We start from the raw sequence: 16348 nt of genomic DNA, 5'->3' as shown, positions 1-16348 counted from the left end.
CGCGCTTGGCGCACCTGGCACATGGAAGCTATTATAGATCAAACTACATGTCGGTGTGAATGTCGGATCAGATATCTCGTAGCATGCAAGATAGCAAGTCGGCGTCGGACGTCTACATGAGCCAATCATGTAAGACTCAGCTGCACGTCGTACAACGACTCTGTCATTGGTACGTCTAAGTGGCCGGTGTATCGAGGCGCTAAGTTGGAAGGCGTTCATCTGGCGTACACACGATGTTGCTCAAGTGGTTGTTGTTTTGTGGTGCATCTGGCCTTGGACATGGTGGGGTGTTCGTCCTGTAGAGTGCAAAATGTCCACTAGGACTAGCGATTAACCTTCCGCTTTTGCTCGCGGCCTCTAAATCGGCGCATACACAGTATGACGCTTGTTGTAAGCCCCCGCAGTATGCGACATGTTACAGAGCATGTGTTATCTAGGTGTTCCGCCGTCTCCGCATAGCATAAGCATGCGTCTGGCGTCAAGCACAAGACGCAGATAAAGTGATTGTGTGTAATACACACTCGTCTTGCAAAGATTCTGAGCAGATGTAGCGAGGACAGAAGCATCAACGTTGGAGTTGTATGGCGTGTGAATGGCATGATCAAGTACACATGCAGGTGAATAAGTGAAGGGATCTGAGTGGCAAGATAGCTCGTACCAAGCTTATGCTAGCTAGGAACTTACCGTGTCCGTGTTGATCGTGATAGTCGTTGTGGACACAAGAAGGTGGGTCGAGCGCTCGACTGCGGGGAGTGCAGCGGCTAGGCTCGAGTTGCCTCTGGACGTGGTTGGATGGCAGGTGAAAGGGCCGCGTCCTTTATCCACACATGTGCATGGCCGGACTGCGGGGAAGGAGCGGAGCTAATCCGCTTCGAGAACTAGGGCAGATGGGCATCCTTTGGCAAGCGCAGCCAAGACACCCGCTGTTGCTTCCATATTACTCTCCTGTCCATCGTCCCTGTTTCTTGCCATTTCGACCTTCTTCTCTTAACCTGTTGAACCAAAGTCTCCTGCTAGTCCACGTTATCGAACGCGATTCCCTTGCAAACGTAATTCGCTTATCACGCCATCGACCCCCGCTGACGTACTGCATCTCGGGGACCCTGTCTGTGCGCCTAGCGACATATCAATCATCCCACCCCCCCTTGCCTTGTTGCTTTGAGCACCCCATTCTGATTTGTTCTTCGCACACGACCCCTCGATTCAATTAACCTTCTTGTACACACTTTGAACTTGTCCCAAACTTCGCTGTCACCCTCATAATGTCCTCCAACGGTCGAAACTCACCGCCGCTACCTTCGCCGGATACTCGCCGACGTGCTTCAGTCACCAGCCAGACCTTCCAGGACCTGTTCGGCCGGTCAAACAGCTATGTAGGCCAGCAACAGCCCTCTTCAGGCCCCATCACCACAGCAGCCGCCAATGCTCAGCGGCGGCGGCTCTCGCTCACCACCCTTGGTCTTGGTGCCTCGCCCGGCCAGACATCACCCTTCCTCCAGACCCCGCGAACCCGAACCGAGAGCATCTCCAGCGCCAACTCTGGCTCTGTCGACGAGAGCCCATTCGAGGATGATTACGCCCCTTCCACGTCTGCTAGCAGCAGTAACCCGGCCACACCCTTTGTTCGACGGCTGAGCTTCGGAGCTCGTGCAATGCGGGATGTCAGGCAGAGCAACGGAGGCGTTGGGAACCCAAATGGTAGACCACCCATCCATAAAGCTTCCTCTCCCCCGACTGGTCGAGGTCGAGGTCTGTCTTCATTGTCGCAGTCATTGCCCTCTTCCGCTACCTTGCTTCGTCCCTTTACCCATGCACATTCGCGGCGATCTACATCTATATCACACATCTGGCCTTCCACTATTGCAGAGCAGTCCGAGAATATACTGGGAAACTACTCGCTAACATCGTCTTCAACAGGCGAAGGTTACAATTTCGCTGAGAACCTCCGATCGCGAGCCGAGCGAGGCTCCATCTCCGGCCCTAGCGGAATGTTGAGCCCGTCTCCTCCAACGCACCAGCGTGCTAAGAGTGTCACAATCATGGAGCCACCTGCCCGCGAGATGCCCAAGCCCAAGGTGCCCGACGCCATGCAGGAGCGGATCCTCAAAGGCGACTTCTACATGGATTAGTCTCTTTGCGTAGCTTGATGTTTTAAATCTCCGGTAGGTGGTCTGTTACGTGTCTCCTGCTCTCTAGTGACTGACGTGTCCTGTTTGCAGGACCATCTACTTTACAGATGAGACGTCAGATTATTCCACGATCGTGTATCAGTACTCTAGCGCTTATCAAACCCAATTCCATCTACTCCAGGACTACTTCCACCTAGCTCTCGTATCGCTCATGGCCATGAGCGATCGATGGACTACAAACACGGCTTCAGTGAGGTTGCTCACGCATGAATGCACATGTACGGTAACGGCGATTACTGGACTTGGCCCTATTGTGCTTCTGGCGATATTTCCATGCGCAGTTATCATTGCTGGCAGTACGCATACCACAATCGTTTCCACTAGGCTCCCCCCTTGTTGATTTGGAAAAATCGGCTACACAGCATACTCTTGACTGCATGACCACACGAACACTTCAGTTATGTACTTCATATTCTACTAGTACAGGCGTATGATTACGAGGAACGGGCGGACCAAATTGTTATGCTTACTTGATGAGGCTACGTCAGTAGAGCAGGGTGTTCGGAGTTTGTGAGGTATATCACGCAGGGCGAGAGGTCAAACTACTCGATATGAAACATTGTACGGAAACAGACTGTAGATGGCAGAGCAGCTCAGCACAGCATCATACAAAGAAAGGACAAAGTGACGAAATTACTGTGCGCATTGCTCGCGTGTGATGGTGTGTTGGTACGCGTCATGTTTTCCACAATGAGTTTCAAGTAAACTGATCGGCGTTGTGTTGTACGCGTGTAGGAAGGTGGAATGTTCACTGTCGATCATCAACTCCACTCAGGTCAGTGACAGCCGGACGCGAGGCAATCTAAATGTTGAGATAACAAATAATGGTTGAATTATGTTATCGCTCGAACAGCTCTGCCAACACTCCCCGTCTCAAAAAGTTCGACTAGTCCAGCGCCTAGACATTCCTCCAAAACCCAGTCAAACCTCATGCCGTAAAAGGTTTTCCATTTCTTCGTCCGGCCAGGTAATACGCCTGCAAACTCTCCTCTCAACTTCTTCCTCTCTGCTTTGATATCGTTGGCTGTAACACCACCGTCCCACCGCTCGCGAAGGGCACTAAGTGGCATCTCTTTGTACTTGGTCTTGTTCAGCAGAGCGAGAAGGTGGTTCCGTGCATCAACCAAGAGCTTGATATGCGCACCCATATTGGGCAAGGATAAGTTGTATTGTGCTGCTAGGGAGGGACGTGATCCCGATCCGCCGTGGATATGTTGGGTTGCATGTGTACCGCCGACGGCATCTAGAGAGCCAGCTGCGTGGCGAGATCCAGATGCAGAGACGGCGAGGAGTGAGCTGGCGCCTGGTGATGCAAAAAGAGAGGTATTGGATGGAAAGTACGAAGCTGAGGTAAGGAAGCCAAAGGTTACCAAGGCTGAGAGCTCAGGAGATGTGAAGGTTGTGCCGGGGATGGACGTCGATGTTGGATTGGCGTTCATGGCAGCTATATATTTTGCTGACGCTATGTTAGCTATGTGCATTCGTTTGATAGATTTGGTGGTCTACCTTTCAGTTCTTCAGGTAGTTCAGCATGAGTCTGTACAAGTGCCTGCCACTCTCGTACCGAAGCGATACCATCACCCACAGCAGCAGCACCAACACCGTGATTCGGTATCGTTACCCTACGCAAGATGCCCGCTCTTGCCAGCTCTGAGATTTCTCGCTCATTCCGCGTTGAGGATGTACTCAGAGCGTCAATGTGCGCTACTGTGACAAATGGCGGCAATCTTCTTCGGAAGTTCAAAACCTCTGCTATCCTGGTTGAGTTCATGCCGGCTTTCTCTGGCATACCGCTAAACATGTTGTTGCGGATGTACTCGATATATTGGGGAACATCCCGGAAATTCAAATCGTGGGCTAGGTTTGCTATTACTACCCCGGTATCATCTAGTTGCTCGTCGTCTTCAAAGGCAGTTGTAGTCTCGGCCGGTAATGATCGTCTCTTGGAACTTGCAGTAGAGGGTGAGGAGGTCGTTCGTTTCAGACCCAATGCTGCGACGGCACTTTTTCTTCTTGGTTTGGTAATGCGCGATGAATGTGCTGCTGTGGCGTGGAAGGACATGTTGAAGGATGGTAAGGGTGTTCAGGCAGCAGGGTATTGTCAATCGGGCGAAAGATGCTTGCAGTTTCTTGGTTGCAAGTAAGATTCAAGAATCATAGCGGCGTAGGTAAAAGCATGTCTTGATATTGACGAATCACGAAGTGGCGACGATGTGAGACGCGGCGTTGAAGTGTTTGAGTCCTCGGTGGAGCTGCGCCACAGCAGGCATTAGCGCAGACGAAGATGTCTGGGAGAAGCATAACGGACAATGGTTGTTGTGTGGTCGCATGACCTCACTCGGTACTACCAAAGACACTGCATGCGTTGGCCGCGAGTGCCATACGCTGGTAGCTGGTCTGATAGAGGCTGCCGTTGATGTGCTCGCGGCTCCTGTGGGTGCCGGGGTCCGTGGAGGGAGAGAAGACGGAGCCACAGCCGTACGTCATTTCCACGCGCGGAACGTCAGGAAGGTCCAACACGCTATGCGCGCCAACAAAACCCAAAACATGCCCATTTCCACCTGTCCTACCAAGCATCTCTTCACCACTGCTCCTATCCCAGCCCATCGCTAGCCATGTCGCTGAACCCAGAGCCCTCGGCGCCTGAAGAGCGGGCAGAGCACCACCTGCCGCCCAAGTCGTACGCCGACGCCGCCGAAGAGGCCCTCGAGCCACAATCACATGCCAACGGCACCGACGGCACCATGGAGGACAGCGGGTACAGATCGAGAGGCAGCAAAATGGACGAGGTGAAGACCAATGGCATCAGGACTCCCGTAGACGACGACAGGACGTCGCTCGAAGGCCTGGGTCAGGACGGCTCGCCCAGGAGTCCCACAGTCAAAGGCCATCGTCGCGTCTCGTCGCGCAACTCGCATGGCTCGCTCGGCCGCAAGCAGGGCGAGCAGGCACAGAACGGCATCCACGAGAAGCACGCAAATGGCCATGGCGAGACGCTGACGAGTGTAAAGCCGCAGCAGGAGTTCCAAGTCGCCAAAGCAGACAGAAGAACCGACCTCAAGCGCAGAAACTCGGAGCTCACGACGGGACGACAGGCCGGTGCGGGATGGTCCAAGAGCAAGTGAGTCGACTTGTGCTCTACTGAAGACGTGCTGAGACTGACCTGTCCAGAATACGATTTGCGCCCATGAACGTTCCCCTCCAACGCCGCCTTCAGACCCTCGCCGTCCTCATGCACACGCTCAGCATCGTCGGCGGCCTCGCCATCTTCTTCTTCCTTTGCAGCATACCTCTGCTCTGGCCAATTCTCCTGCCGTATACCGTCTATGTCCTCTTCTCCAATGCTGGCACATCGGGCGAGCTGTCTTTCCGCAGCGACCGCCTCCGCCGACTGCCCGTCTGGTCGCTCTTTGCGTCCTACTTCCCCGCTCGCCTACATCGCTCGCAGGAGCTGGAGCCTACTAGGAAGTACATATTTGGCTACCACCCACACGGCATTATATCCCATGGCGCTTTCGCTGCCTTTGCGACTGAGGCCCTGGGCTTCTCCCAGCTCTTCCCTGGCATTACCAACGCCCTGTTGACCCTCGACTCCAACTTCCGCTACCCCATTTACCGCGAATACGCCCTGCGCCTCGGCATGGCCTCCGTCTCCCGCGAGTCCTGCGAGAACATTCTCTCCAAGGGCGGTCCTAACAACGAAGGCATGGGTCGCGCAATTACTATTGTCGTAGGCGGCGCACGTGAATCCCTCGATGCGCGCCCTGGTTCCATAAAACTCGTTCTCAACCGTCGCAAAGGCTTTGTCAAGATGGCCATCCGCACCGGCGCCGACCTCGTACCTGTCCTGGCATTTGGTGAAAACGACGTTTACGACCAACTCGACACCGACTCGCACCCCTACATACACAAGTTCCAGATGCTCGTTAAGAAGTTCATGGGCTTTACCGTGCCCATTTTCCATGCGAGGGGTATCTTCAACTATGATGTGGGCATGATGCCTTACCGACGGCCCATCAACATTGTTGTAGGACGTCCGGTTAGGGTCATGCAGGATAAGCATCCGGACAACGATTACATCAACAAGATACACCAACAGTACGTTGACGAGCTTATGCGGATATGGAATGAGCACAAGGACACTTTTGCCAAGCACAGAACGGGCGAACTTGAGATTGTCGAGTAAGCAATCACTGGTCTTCTCTTGCAGTAATGGACGCGATGTTGGTCTTTTCCTTCTCTGCCGACCTGGGACTTGAATTATCGTTACGCACAAAGTCTGCGTGACCCATTATGGATACCAATTATAACATTCTATATGCTAAGCAACAATGAATTCTCAACATTAATACGTCGATTTGCCTCTAGTGTCATGCAGTGATTTGTTGGAAGCACCCTGATATGAAAGATTAGGCAGCAGGAGAAAGTGTGTTAGTCAAACTGGTACCAAGAGGATATGTGGAAGCGAATCGTTGGGGATCTAAACCATATTCTACTATAATAACTACAAAGAAAAAGATCGCAAAAAGAAAACATGACGATCGTGTAAATGTCAAAACTAGAAATAACGCCACCCAGCATTACATGTTCTCTGAGTCTATGTGTGTCCCTTTGACAACAACGACCCCGTATGTTGCTCAATCAGTGGAAAAATGACTGATGCGTGACGATGGATGCGTTTCTTTCCTGTCCTCCTCTGTAGAAAACGCCTTCAACTTGTACTCCATGACAGTCGACTGGACACCCTTGCCCTTGTCGTTGCTGTTCCGTTGGCTGGTGGTGTTGCTTCCATTGAGGGTGCTGGCGTCGGAAGCGCGGTTACCCATGCCCTTTTCCTCATCGCCACCATCCTTCTTGTCCTCCGTGGCGTTGACGGCACGGCCAGTGAATAGGTCATCGGGGAAGGGGAAGAGTGTGCGGCGCCTGGGTGGCGACTTCTTCGTGGCTGTCATCCATACCAATGCCGTCATATCCTTACCCAGCGCCTCGATGATGGGAGTGACGATAGGTAGACAAGCGAAGAGTACACCGTAGGATGTTATTCCCACAATGGTAACATTGATACCGTAGCTGAAGCCGCGACTGGCAAGCATGACCATGAGCCAAGATCCGTACGTCCAGAAGACAAGACCGTGAAGCAGGTAGATGGTGAAGACGTGGGGGAAGAGGATCAAGAAGGGAGGTGTGGAGAGGACCCATTGGACGGCAGCGGAGAGCTCGACAATAGCTTGCATACCACCAGCGAAGAGCAAACCGTTGAGACGGGGTGTGTAGTACGGAGGGTAACCTGCCGAGTCGGTGTTCTGGATGGGTTCGCCGGACACAGGGTCGGGGTGAATGCCACGCTCTGCAGTCGAGAAGTTGAAGTCCGTGTCGACCCAGTTAGGAATGACGTTGACAGCAAAACCAGCACCGACGCAGAGCCAGAAAAAGGTGATGGTGGCATAGTAGGCTGAAGGTCGCTTGTTCAGGAACGCCTTCCACTTGTAGGTTACATCGAGGTCGGTGAGGAGCAGACCAAGCCAAAGGTATGTACCCCAAGTCTGCGCGTACCAGTGGTTGATGAGGCAGAAAGCATAGTAGCACATGCGCTTCCAGGGAGTCTTGATCTCGTATACGACGACAGCGCCGAGAAGCACAAGCCAGGAACCTTGAAGTTGTACGGCGATGGTCCAGAGAACACCGGTGCAGTAGTGCAGTGTGATCTGTGGGACGGCGTTGGGAACGAGGAACATAAGTTCGAGAACTTCAGAGACATATTGCCCAAAGTTCTGATAGCGGCTCACGTAAGGCCATGTCGACCAGGTTAGGGAAGGGATGTATTGCAGGAACTTGGTAGCACCAACGTCGATGAAGAAGTACTCCAGTAGGGCCATGGCGGCGACGGGGATCATGAGACGGGGTGTACGACGCACAGCTGCCTTTGCAATCTCGTCCATCTTGCCCTTGCGCAAGTAAGGCGACGTAAGGAAACGAACCGAGGTTGTGAAGAAAACACCGAGCCACATTTGGTTGAGCAGGAATGGACCGATGATTCTCTGTGCCCATGGTTCAGATGCGTTGTGTGCGGGTGCACCCGGTGTGACGATGGCAGGGACGAAAGTAAGACCAAAATGCATCAGGGTGACCACGAGAGAGCAGAGGGCTGTCAGACCAGCAAGATGGTCGATACGTTGTCGCTGGGGCAGAGGCTGAGGGCGCATACGAGGAGCTGGAAGAGCAGATTCAGTAACAGTCTCCATTGCGATCTTGTCATGTGGAGCAACCATAGGGACAGAGTTGTTTGTCGTGGCGCGGGGGTCCATCAGTGTCATCATAGATTCGTGTCCTCTCGATACTGCGGTGCCTGGGGTACCTGGAGTCATCAGAGTGGATCGAGGGTCTACCATAGTCTGCATGGAGTCACGTCCCATTGAGACTGCTGTTCCGGGCATTGGTGGCATAGGTGCGTAGAGATCCTCGCGCGTAGTGTTGAAGTTGCTGTTGAATGGAGTCGGGCCACGGCTGTCAAAGAGAATCGAGCTCGGTCTGGATAGGCCATCCTTGGGCGTAGAGCCTCCGAGAGTAGAGGTGCCGGGAAGCCTTTCGATGGCCATGTCGTCGTCGTCTGAGTCGCGCTTTTCAGAGGCAGATGGGGTTTTCTGCTCACCACCGCCACGGGAGAAGATTTCGTGAGAGGCTACTGTAAAAGTACTGTCACTGAAAGGGTTCCTCTTTTGCTCCTCCGAGGCTTTCGACTCGGTTGTGGAAGCTGCGTCAGGTTTCTTGATGTCATTGTTGACCTTGGGAGCGAGACGTCGGATGAGGGTGTGGATGACGAGGATGGTCGAGAAGATGAGACATGACACGGAGAGCCAGAGCGCTGGCATACGCTTGATGTCTTTGCCCTTGTGCTGCTCCCACTTCTCGGTCGCGTCGTCACCGTAAGGAGTTGAGCCACGGAGTTCGATATCATCCATTGAGCATGCATTGTTCAACGGGCACCTGGCGACAAAGTCTTCGCGAGCATCTTCGTTCATCGAAGACGAGTTGAAGAACATGCGTATCCAGCCAACTTCAGCAATAGACTCTCTTTGCTGGGGAGGACCACGCATCGAGTAGCGGTTACCGGTTGACCAGTGTTTAAAGAAAAGGGCTGAAGGAACCGACGGCATGCCCTTGTTGTTGCTGTGTTGAACTTGCCTAGTGAGGTTGCCGCCAATGTAGAAGTTGATGTAGTCTGCGGTCCAATCGATCCGATATTCGGTGAAATCCCAAGGGTTGATGCTTCCATTGCTAAGACCACCGCCGAGCGTAGTGTAGTTGCGGTTGGCGGCCGTACCGTTGAGGAGCTGGCTATAGTTCATTCCAAGGTTGCGTGTGGTGAATTCGTTGTTAACAAAGGTTCCCACCCATGGATCCCTTTGGTTGTTCATGTTCATGACACTAAGCTCAGTGATCTCAGTCTCATTGTACTTCCACATCATTGAGGCTGCAGTGCCGGCGGATTCCATGTCCGCCGACTTGATGAGAGTGCGAAAAGAACCATGTTGGATGTCTTGTCGCTTAGTCCGAAGACTAGCACCCCGAACAAGATGGTCGTTGGTGGATGGTTGCACAACAAGCTGAAGCGAATCGCTATTGTTGAATCTCAGGTTTTCGGGAGAGGCACCTTCGCGGTAGATAGCATTCTGAAAGGCATTAGCAGGTAGTTCGCAAGCACATGCTACAGCAGAGAACGGACCCAGTCTTTCGCATAGTTCTGAGCAAAGTCTTCAGCAATAAATTCGCCTGGTAATTGGTTGGTCTCGTTGAAGTAGACGATGATGGAGTCGGTGAAGAGCTCTTGGGTTTGACTGTCGTAGAAACCACAGGCACAGCTGTCCTGCCCACGCGTAACATCGGCAAGCGCAGGCAAGATATGCACAAAGGCAAGACCGAGCAAATGAAAGTTGAACATGGCGAAGAGTGAGTGACTGAACAGAAAACAGGGCGAAACAGGCTGCTCAAATTGGAGAGGCAGTATTTGTCTGCAACATATGCATGCAGCTAGCTGTGCAAGGCCTTTGTAAAGACCCCGGCACAAGCTTGCAACAATGCTCGCCGGGCGGAGAGGAGCCGCGATGCTTTTCCGACCAACATTGGCATCAGGTCGTTGCGCTTCGAAAAGTCCCCTATCTGGGACATAGCCCTAGCCCGTCCCTTTGGGGGTCATGATCGGAGCGTTGCCTCAGCGGGGAGTGCGCGGCCCTGCAACAGGGCCAAAAAAGGTATGCAAGCTTTTCTTGGCAGGCCCGTACTTGATAGCAAGTAGGTTGGAACGTCGTGGCATGGGGCTAACTAGCCGCCGTATGAGGTGCAGAAGAGAAGAAGGTTGAGGAAGATGCCGTGCCCCCGCTGTCGGTGGGTCGGAAACGTGCGCCGCACACCTGCCCAAATGCACCTGTGCGTCGGCGCTAGCACAGACGTTTCGATGTCCCAATGCATCCCGCGCTCGTTCTGCCTCATCTTTGTTGAGGAAACTTCATCACCATCCCAGTTTCGATCATTGATCTTCGTTGCTAGCATCGACCGCTATCAGTCGTTTCCGGAACGACCAGGGCCGGCGTTACACTCATCAATCCCAGCGCTGCTTGCTGCACTCACCATGCCGCTGCGGGAACGCGTTGTCGTGTCAATGCCGAGGAAAGTGCCCAATTTTTCAGCTCTTGTAGTCAGCTTCTGCACAGTTTCTGCATAGCTTCTGCAGGTTCAGTAATACCATGTACACCGGGTACCGGGGCCATGCGACGCAAGATAGCGGCTGGCATGTCGCCTTCCCGATGGATTCTCCCAAATCCGCCCAATCCAGTATACACAAGCAGTTCGGTGACGTGGATCAAACTGCGGCCTACTGGCAAAAAGCATACCGTTGGCTGGACGCACAAATGAGCGTGGGTTTGACATGTGACTTGGCATATTCACCATTCCCGAGCTGTAGAGATGCACATGGGTCGACATGATCAACGTGCAGGACTGACCCACTCCAATCTCATTATCACATCTTGGCATTGTTGATGCTAGGTAATGCTGATCTCAGTAGAGCACGAATCTTGCATGGAGACCAGCTCCTACGGGCGGTAATGACGGTTTCGACATGAACCCTTCGGCGGTATTGCCCCTTCTCCATTCGTTGGTTGATGGTCACAGTGTTTACCCAATGCACTAAGAGATTGTACAATCAAGGCCCGAATATATGTTCTGTATCCGCTCCTTACAAGTTGTCCCACCCCCTCCATCATAGTCACCACTCGCTTTGACTACCCCCCATCCACCGTGACAGTCGCATCATACACTCGTTTCAAGATGTCAGACTCTACGAAGGACTGCGTGATCGAGGTTGGAGAGGTCGCCTCTCCTGTGGTCAACGAGAAGTCAACCCCAAAGAGCAGTTTGAGCGTTTCCGAGATCCCCGGGCGCACATCATCGTTCATCTCGGAATGGACGCCCTTCGGTCTGGTCGCCTCATACTACGTCTTCTCAGTATGTCTGTACATGTACTGCAGCAACAGCTTGATTGCCATCTTCTGGTTTATCTACATGTGCACCAACTTCTACATCGCCGGTACAACTGTTCTGGAGGCATTCTTCAGCATCACTCCTTGTCGTGAGGCAAGAGAGATTGTCACCCAGGCACAGGAGAAGGAGTGGCTGTTCCCTACGCCGCACCATCAGCTACCAATCATCGATCTGCTCATCGTCGCCTACCTACCCAACGAGCAGGACATCATCATGGATCGCGCTCTCTATGCGCTTGAGCAGATTGACTACCCCTCGAACAGGATACGCATCAATATCCTCTACAACACCCCGAAAGCAATCGAGCCATTGGAGAGCGAGCTAGCCGCACTTCCGCAGCGCTTCCCACACGCAAGGGTCATCAAGGTGCCCAACTCCACCTCCAAGGCCGACAATCTTAACTACTTCTTCACGCTGGACACTGGATCGGACATCATCGCCATCTACGATTGCGACCACTACCCCCACCCGAACTCACCCAGATGGGCTGCCGAACGATTCGTCGCTGACAAGCAGGTTGACATTGTTCAGGGTCGTTGCATCGTCTTCAACTCCGATGATAGCTTCATGACCAACATGATCGCTGTCGAGTTTGACAAGATCTACGCTGTTTCTCACCCGGGTCGCTCTACTATGTGGGGTTTTGGTCTCTTCTGCGGTTCTAATGGTTACTGGCGCACTTCATTACTGCGCGATCTGAAGATGGACGACACTATGCTTACCGAGGACATTGACTCTGCTCTCCGCGCCTTCTCCAAAGGTGCGAAGACTGTTCACGATCTCAATGTCACTTCGTACGAGCTGGCCCCCACCACCTTTGGCGCATTCTGGAAGCAACGTCTCCGGTGGGCTCAGGGTTGGGCTCAAGCGAGTATGCGTCACATGAAGATGGTCTGGAACGGAGTCAAGGATCCACTGCACGAGGAGCATGCCAAGCGTAGCTTCACTGCCCGCTTCGGTGTACTGTCACTACTGCTCATCCGCGAGTCTTCGTACTATCTGGTTACCCAGTACACGTGTCTCGTCGCGTCATTCATTATCGTCAAGTTTCCGACTTCCGGGGACGAGCTGTGGAGGCTGGTCTATTTCCAATACCCTGTATCACAGTGGCTTTTCATCATCAGGTTCGTACAGCATCTGCACGATTAAATTTGTACCTCGCTAACAGTGTCGTGTCACAGTATCGTCTGCTTGATTGCTACGCTCTGGATTACCAACCAGGTCAAGTCCGAGTACATCTCTCGGAGGATGATTATTCTCTTTTCAGTTCTGTATCCTTTCTATCTTATTCTCAACGCCACGATCGGTCTATACGGTCATGCTCGTCAGCTTGTCAACTACAGCTCCTGGAACCCAACAGCCAGGAAGTAACACCACATTACACTTTATCAATTTCTTTTTTGTCTATATATATTAGGGAAGAGGGCGCAGGACATTAGATGCACTCTCTGGATAATGGAATGAAGACTCAGAAGCCATCAGTGGCCTCGAGGCTATAATGAGTCACGCTCCAGTATATAATACACGATTAATATCACTATAATCACTATTACCACAACTCAAAATTATCATTGCTGTTCCTGCGAATTCCTCATGTGATCACTACTGTTTCGGAAGAATTCTGTTACGGAAGGTTTCTCATGATTGTGCACTCTTCTCATCTACCAATAAGCTTGCTTCATTGACCAATCTCTATCACGATGTCTTCTCGGTGACTACGACTAGAAAATTAATCCATGAAGCAACGCGCGGCAATGCAGCAGGAACACGGAAGAACCGCATTATCCCAGCAAGATCACGTCGGCGCTTCAGATCCCGATCCGACACGCCTTGTATCCATCAAGGTAAGGTTCAAAGATAAGTAAATTCTTAGCACGAAACAAGGCCGAAGCCCAGCACCTTACTGAAACGGTCCCTGCATCCTACCGCCCTGCCAGAAAACATCACCCTAGCGACGTTGGAAAAGGAAATAATCAACAGCATCAGGGGTGGTCGGGACATTACAAGTCGACTATGCGGGGCGATCGACACGCGCCCACTAGCGCATAGATCCACTTCACAAGCGTTCCCTAGGCCCGCGTGGGATGTTGCTATCCAGCACACAACACATGGCGGGTAGCACAACATCGTCAGTCAGCGGAACCATCCGCTTACCTACTAGGAAAATTCGACACGGCATTTTTCTCGGCCAGTCAGTGGTTTCAGTGGGCTCTCGTTGTTCGTGTCCCCTCACCTTCCTTTTTCGGTTCGAAAGCACGAGTCAGCCCCTATGTTTTCTGCAAATGTCTGAAGTTCATGACCCTTTATGGCCTATCGCACGGATAGGGCTCGGGATGCACAGACAACCTCAGGTGTTGAGGCGGTAACTGACAGGTGTAGATAGTGCTGCCCCGTGCGCCACACGTGGAAGGTCCTGAGGAAGGCCGTTCACCGGCATGTTGAGAGAGCAGGATGCTTTTCATCGAGCACGTCACGATGTGCGTCTGGGATATGTATGACAAGGACTGCACTGTTACACAATCTCAAGGCCGTCAATCCAACATCCTAGGACAAGATAACGATCAACAGCTGTCCGTATGCTGACTGGTTGGGCTTGCACAAATTTGTAAACTATTGTAACCCGCGAAAGTTACCCGCTACCAGCCTCAACTAGGGTCAACGCTTATCAACAGATTCACAGCGGCACGTCGAGAACGCCACAAAAAGCATAGCTAGACCTTGGCGTGCATGCACCTGAGGGCTACTCGGAAGCTTGCGTTGCAGCTAAGCTCAACGCTTCCCGTGCTCGGTAGGTGAATGTTGTGCTAGTTGCGGAAAGAAAAGTTGCCTTCAGGTACGTGGGCGTTCTGGTGGCCAAGGTGCTGATCTCGGGTCTCCCCCGGGGGTATCTTGGCTATGGAACTTGGTGCTACTGCTGCGCATGAATGCCATGGGCTTGTGCTCAATCTGTTGTCCGTGTGAGATCGAGGTTGAGGGTAAATTACCCTGTTGGTAAGCTGCTCTTCCTCTTCTACCATCAAGTTTCTTACCTTTACTCGCGGTACTGAGCAAGATGTCTGCAACAATGGAGCCTACCCTTCCGTCCAAACTCAAGGCGTTCTTCCCTTCGTCGTCAACCCCGCAAGGGACGACTAGCCTTTCGATTGACCAGAACTACCTCATTGGGCTCCGTGGCCTACTCGTGTTCCAATCTTTCCTCTTCGTCTTCTTCCAGACATTCCTCCCAGCCGCCCTCCCCGACTCGAAGAACGTTGACGGCCCGACATACCAGGTTGTACTTCGCAAGTCTTTTTCAGTGCTCTTCGCCAACGAGGCTCTGATCTACTCATGGATTATCTTCCTCTCTGCGCGAACTATCTGCTTGCCATATCTCGCCAACAAGACTCGCGAAGTCGGTGCCTCCAGTATCTTTCGTCGCGGTATCAGGTTATGGATTCCCACTTTTATTGCATACTCTTTCGCGGCAGCAGCCTTTAGCACAAGCTCAACCGACTACATCTCCGAATTCTTGGCTTCCACTGGCAACATCTCCACCATCGCACCAATGCGCCTCCGTAACTTCCTGCTCTACTTCAACTCCCTTTTTGAGATTTTCTGGGTCAACAAGCGCTACGCTAGTCAAGCTGCCAACGATGTATTTCCATCAGGGACCCTTTGGATAGTGTCTGTGCTATTCCAGCAAAGTTACACCGTCTACATTACCATGATTATTGTCCCGAACACCCGCACTTCATGGCGCGTCAAGGCCATGTTGGCCTTCATCGTAGCAGCATTCTGGGTGCAGAGCTGGGCCTGGTACAGTGTCACTGGTCTTATCATCGCTGATGCGGTTCTCAACATGGACTTCCAGTTCCGGTCCCTGAAGGGATTTAAGATCGGCAACTTCGGCATACCGGTCTGGCCACTGTACGCCATCATGGTCGTAACCGGTTTTATACTGCAATTCGCCTTTATCTCCGGAAAGCCTAGCATGCGCGACAACGAACTATACGGCCACACTGCGCTATACGACGATGGATTCCTGAACGAGAACGCTGACCTGGATCAGCCAATGCCGAGGGTCGACAATTACCTCATCATCCTTGGATCGATGCTCCTCATCGAGACGTTCGAGTGGCCTCGATCCGTGCTTCGCGGCGGTTTCTTTGTTTCGCTAGGCAAGAGGAGTTTCAGTAAGTGACGGCCCTGACACGCTCCATCGAACAACTACTTACAAATTTCAGGCTGGTTCCTCGTTCAATCCATAATCATATACACCGCCGGTATCAAGCTATACACACACATGGTCACCGCCGGCATGAACAGCGCTGCGAGCAGTTTCGTGTGCTTCTTGGTCTGCGCTCCCCTCGTTGCAATCGTAGCGGAGGTTTTCTACCGTGTCGTTGATCTGCCGAGCGTCGTACTGGCTAGAAGCTTCTGGGCGTTCATGACGAAATAAGTGGCGGCAACGGCTCGCTAACGGCACGTGTTTCGGGTCATCGTCAGCCACATCTTCTGCTGTTTCGCTTACCAGCCTTGCCCTTCTTCTCCGCACTCGCAATTCAGCCGTCTCCGCGGAACGCCATACGCCACATTGCCCTTGCGCAAGGAATTTTGTGGGACGCCCACTGGTCAACAAGCAC

The 16348-nt window shown here is 52.6% G+C and overlaps 6 protein-coding genes across 6 annotated transcripts; 4 read left to right on the top strand and 2 right to left on the bottom strand.

Moving 5' to 3' along the window:
* The first annotated feature begins 938 nt into the window (after positions 1 to 938).
* On the top strand, positions 939 to 2252 carry CC77DRAFT_848802 (hypothetical protein). Its single transcript, XM_018533408.1, has one exon. It carries the CDS (start codon positions 1263 to 1265, stop codon positions 2127 to 2129), a length of 867 nt encoding a protein of 288 aa, XP_018386456.1. The 5' UTR covers positions 939 to 1262; the 3' UTR covers positions 2130 to 2252.
* Positions 2253 to 2795: 543 nt separating this feature from the next.
* Positions 2796 to 4356, bottom strand: CC77DRAFT_848763 (hypothetical protein). Its single transcript, XM_018533407.1, has 2 exons — positions 3696 to 4356; positions 2796 to 3645 (listed from the first exon to the last, which is right to left on the bottom strand). The coding sequence occupies exons 1-2, from the start codon at positions 4249 to 4251 to the stop codon at positions 3023 to 3025; spliced, it is 1179 nt and encodes a 392-aa protein (XP_018386455.1). The 5' UTR covers positions 4252 to 4356; the 3' UTR covers positions 2796 to 3022.
* Positions 4357 to 4804: 448 nt separating this feature from the next.
* Positions 4805 to 6675, top strand: CC77DRAFT_1040090 (diacylglycerol O-acyltransferase 2A; the record flags this gene model as incomplete). The annotated part of the gene is made up of 2 exons (XM_018527190.1): positions 4805 to 5310; positions 5361 to 6675. 2 exons carry the CDS (start codon positions 4805 to 4807, stop codon positions 6373 to 6375), a joined length of 1521 nt encoding a protein of 506 aa, XP_018386454.1. The 3' UTR covers positions 6376 to 6675.
* CC77DRAFT_1019841 (hypothetical protein) lies at positions 6486 to 10537 on the bottom strand. Its single transcript, XM_018524926.1, has 2 exons — positions 9913 to 10537; positions 6486 to 9859 (listed from the first exon to the last, which is right to left on the bottom strand). The coding sequence occupies exons 1-2, from the start codon at positions 10126 to 10128 to the stop codon at positions 6827 to 6829; spliced, it is 3249 nt and encodes a 1082-aa protein (XP_018386453.1). The 5' UTR covers positions 10129 to 10537; the 3' UTR covers positions 6486 to 6826.
* Positions 10538 to 11513: 976 nt separating this feature from the next.
* On the top strand, positions 11514 to 13097 carry CC77DRAFT_934420 (N-acetylglucosaminyltransferas-like protein; the record flags this gene model as incomplete). The annotated part of the gene is made up of 2 exons (XM_018534380.1): positions 11514 to 12850; positions 12908 to 13097. 2 exons carry the CDS (start codon positions 11514 to 11516, stop codon positions 13095 to 13097), a joined length of 1527 nt encoding a protein of 508 aa, XP_018386452.1.
* A 1196-nt stretch (positions 13098 to 14293) lies between these two features.
* On the top strand, positions 14294 to 16184 carry CC77DRAFT_1019839 (hypothetical protein). Its single transcript, XM_018524925.1, has 2 exons — positions 14294 to 15898; positions 15950 to 16184. The coding sequence occupies exons 1-2, from the start codon at positions 14779 to 14781 to the stop codon at positions 16162 to 16164; spliced, it is 1335 nt and encodes a 444-aa protein (XP_018386451.1). The 5' UTR covers positions 14294 to 14778; the 3' UTR covers positions 16165 to 16184.
* The last annotated feature ends 164 nt before the right edge of the window (positions 16185 to 16348 follow it).

Source organism: Alternaria alternata (genome assembly GCF_001642055.1).
Source record: "Alternaria alternata strain SRC1lrK2f unplaced genomic scaffold CC77scaffold_9, whole genome shotgun sequence".
In the NCBI taxonomy this organism is placed as follows: domain Eukaryota; kingdom Fungi; phylum Ascomycota; class Dothideomycetes; order Pleosporales; family Pleosporaceae; genus Alternaria; species Alternaria alternata.
The sequence above is the reverse complement of the archived record's forward strand: the minus strand, read 5'-3'. Positions and strand labels throughout refer to the sequence as shown.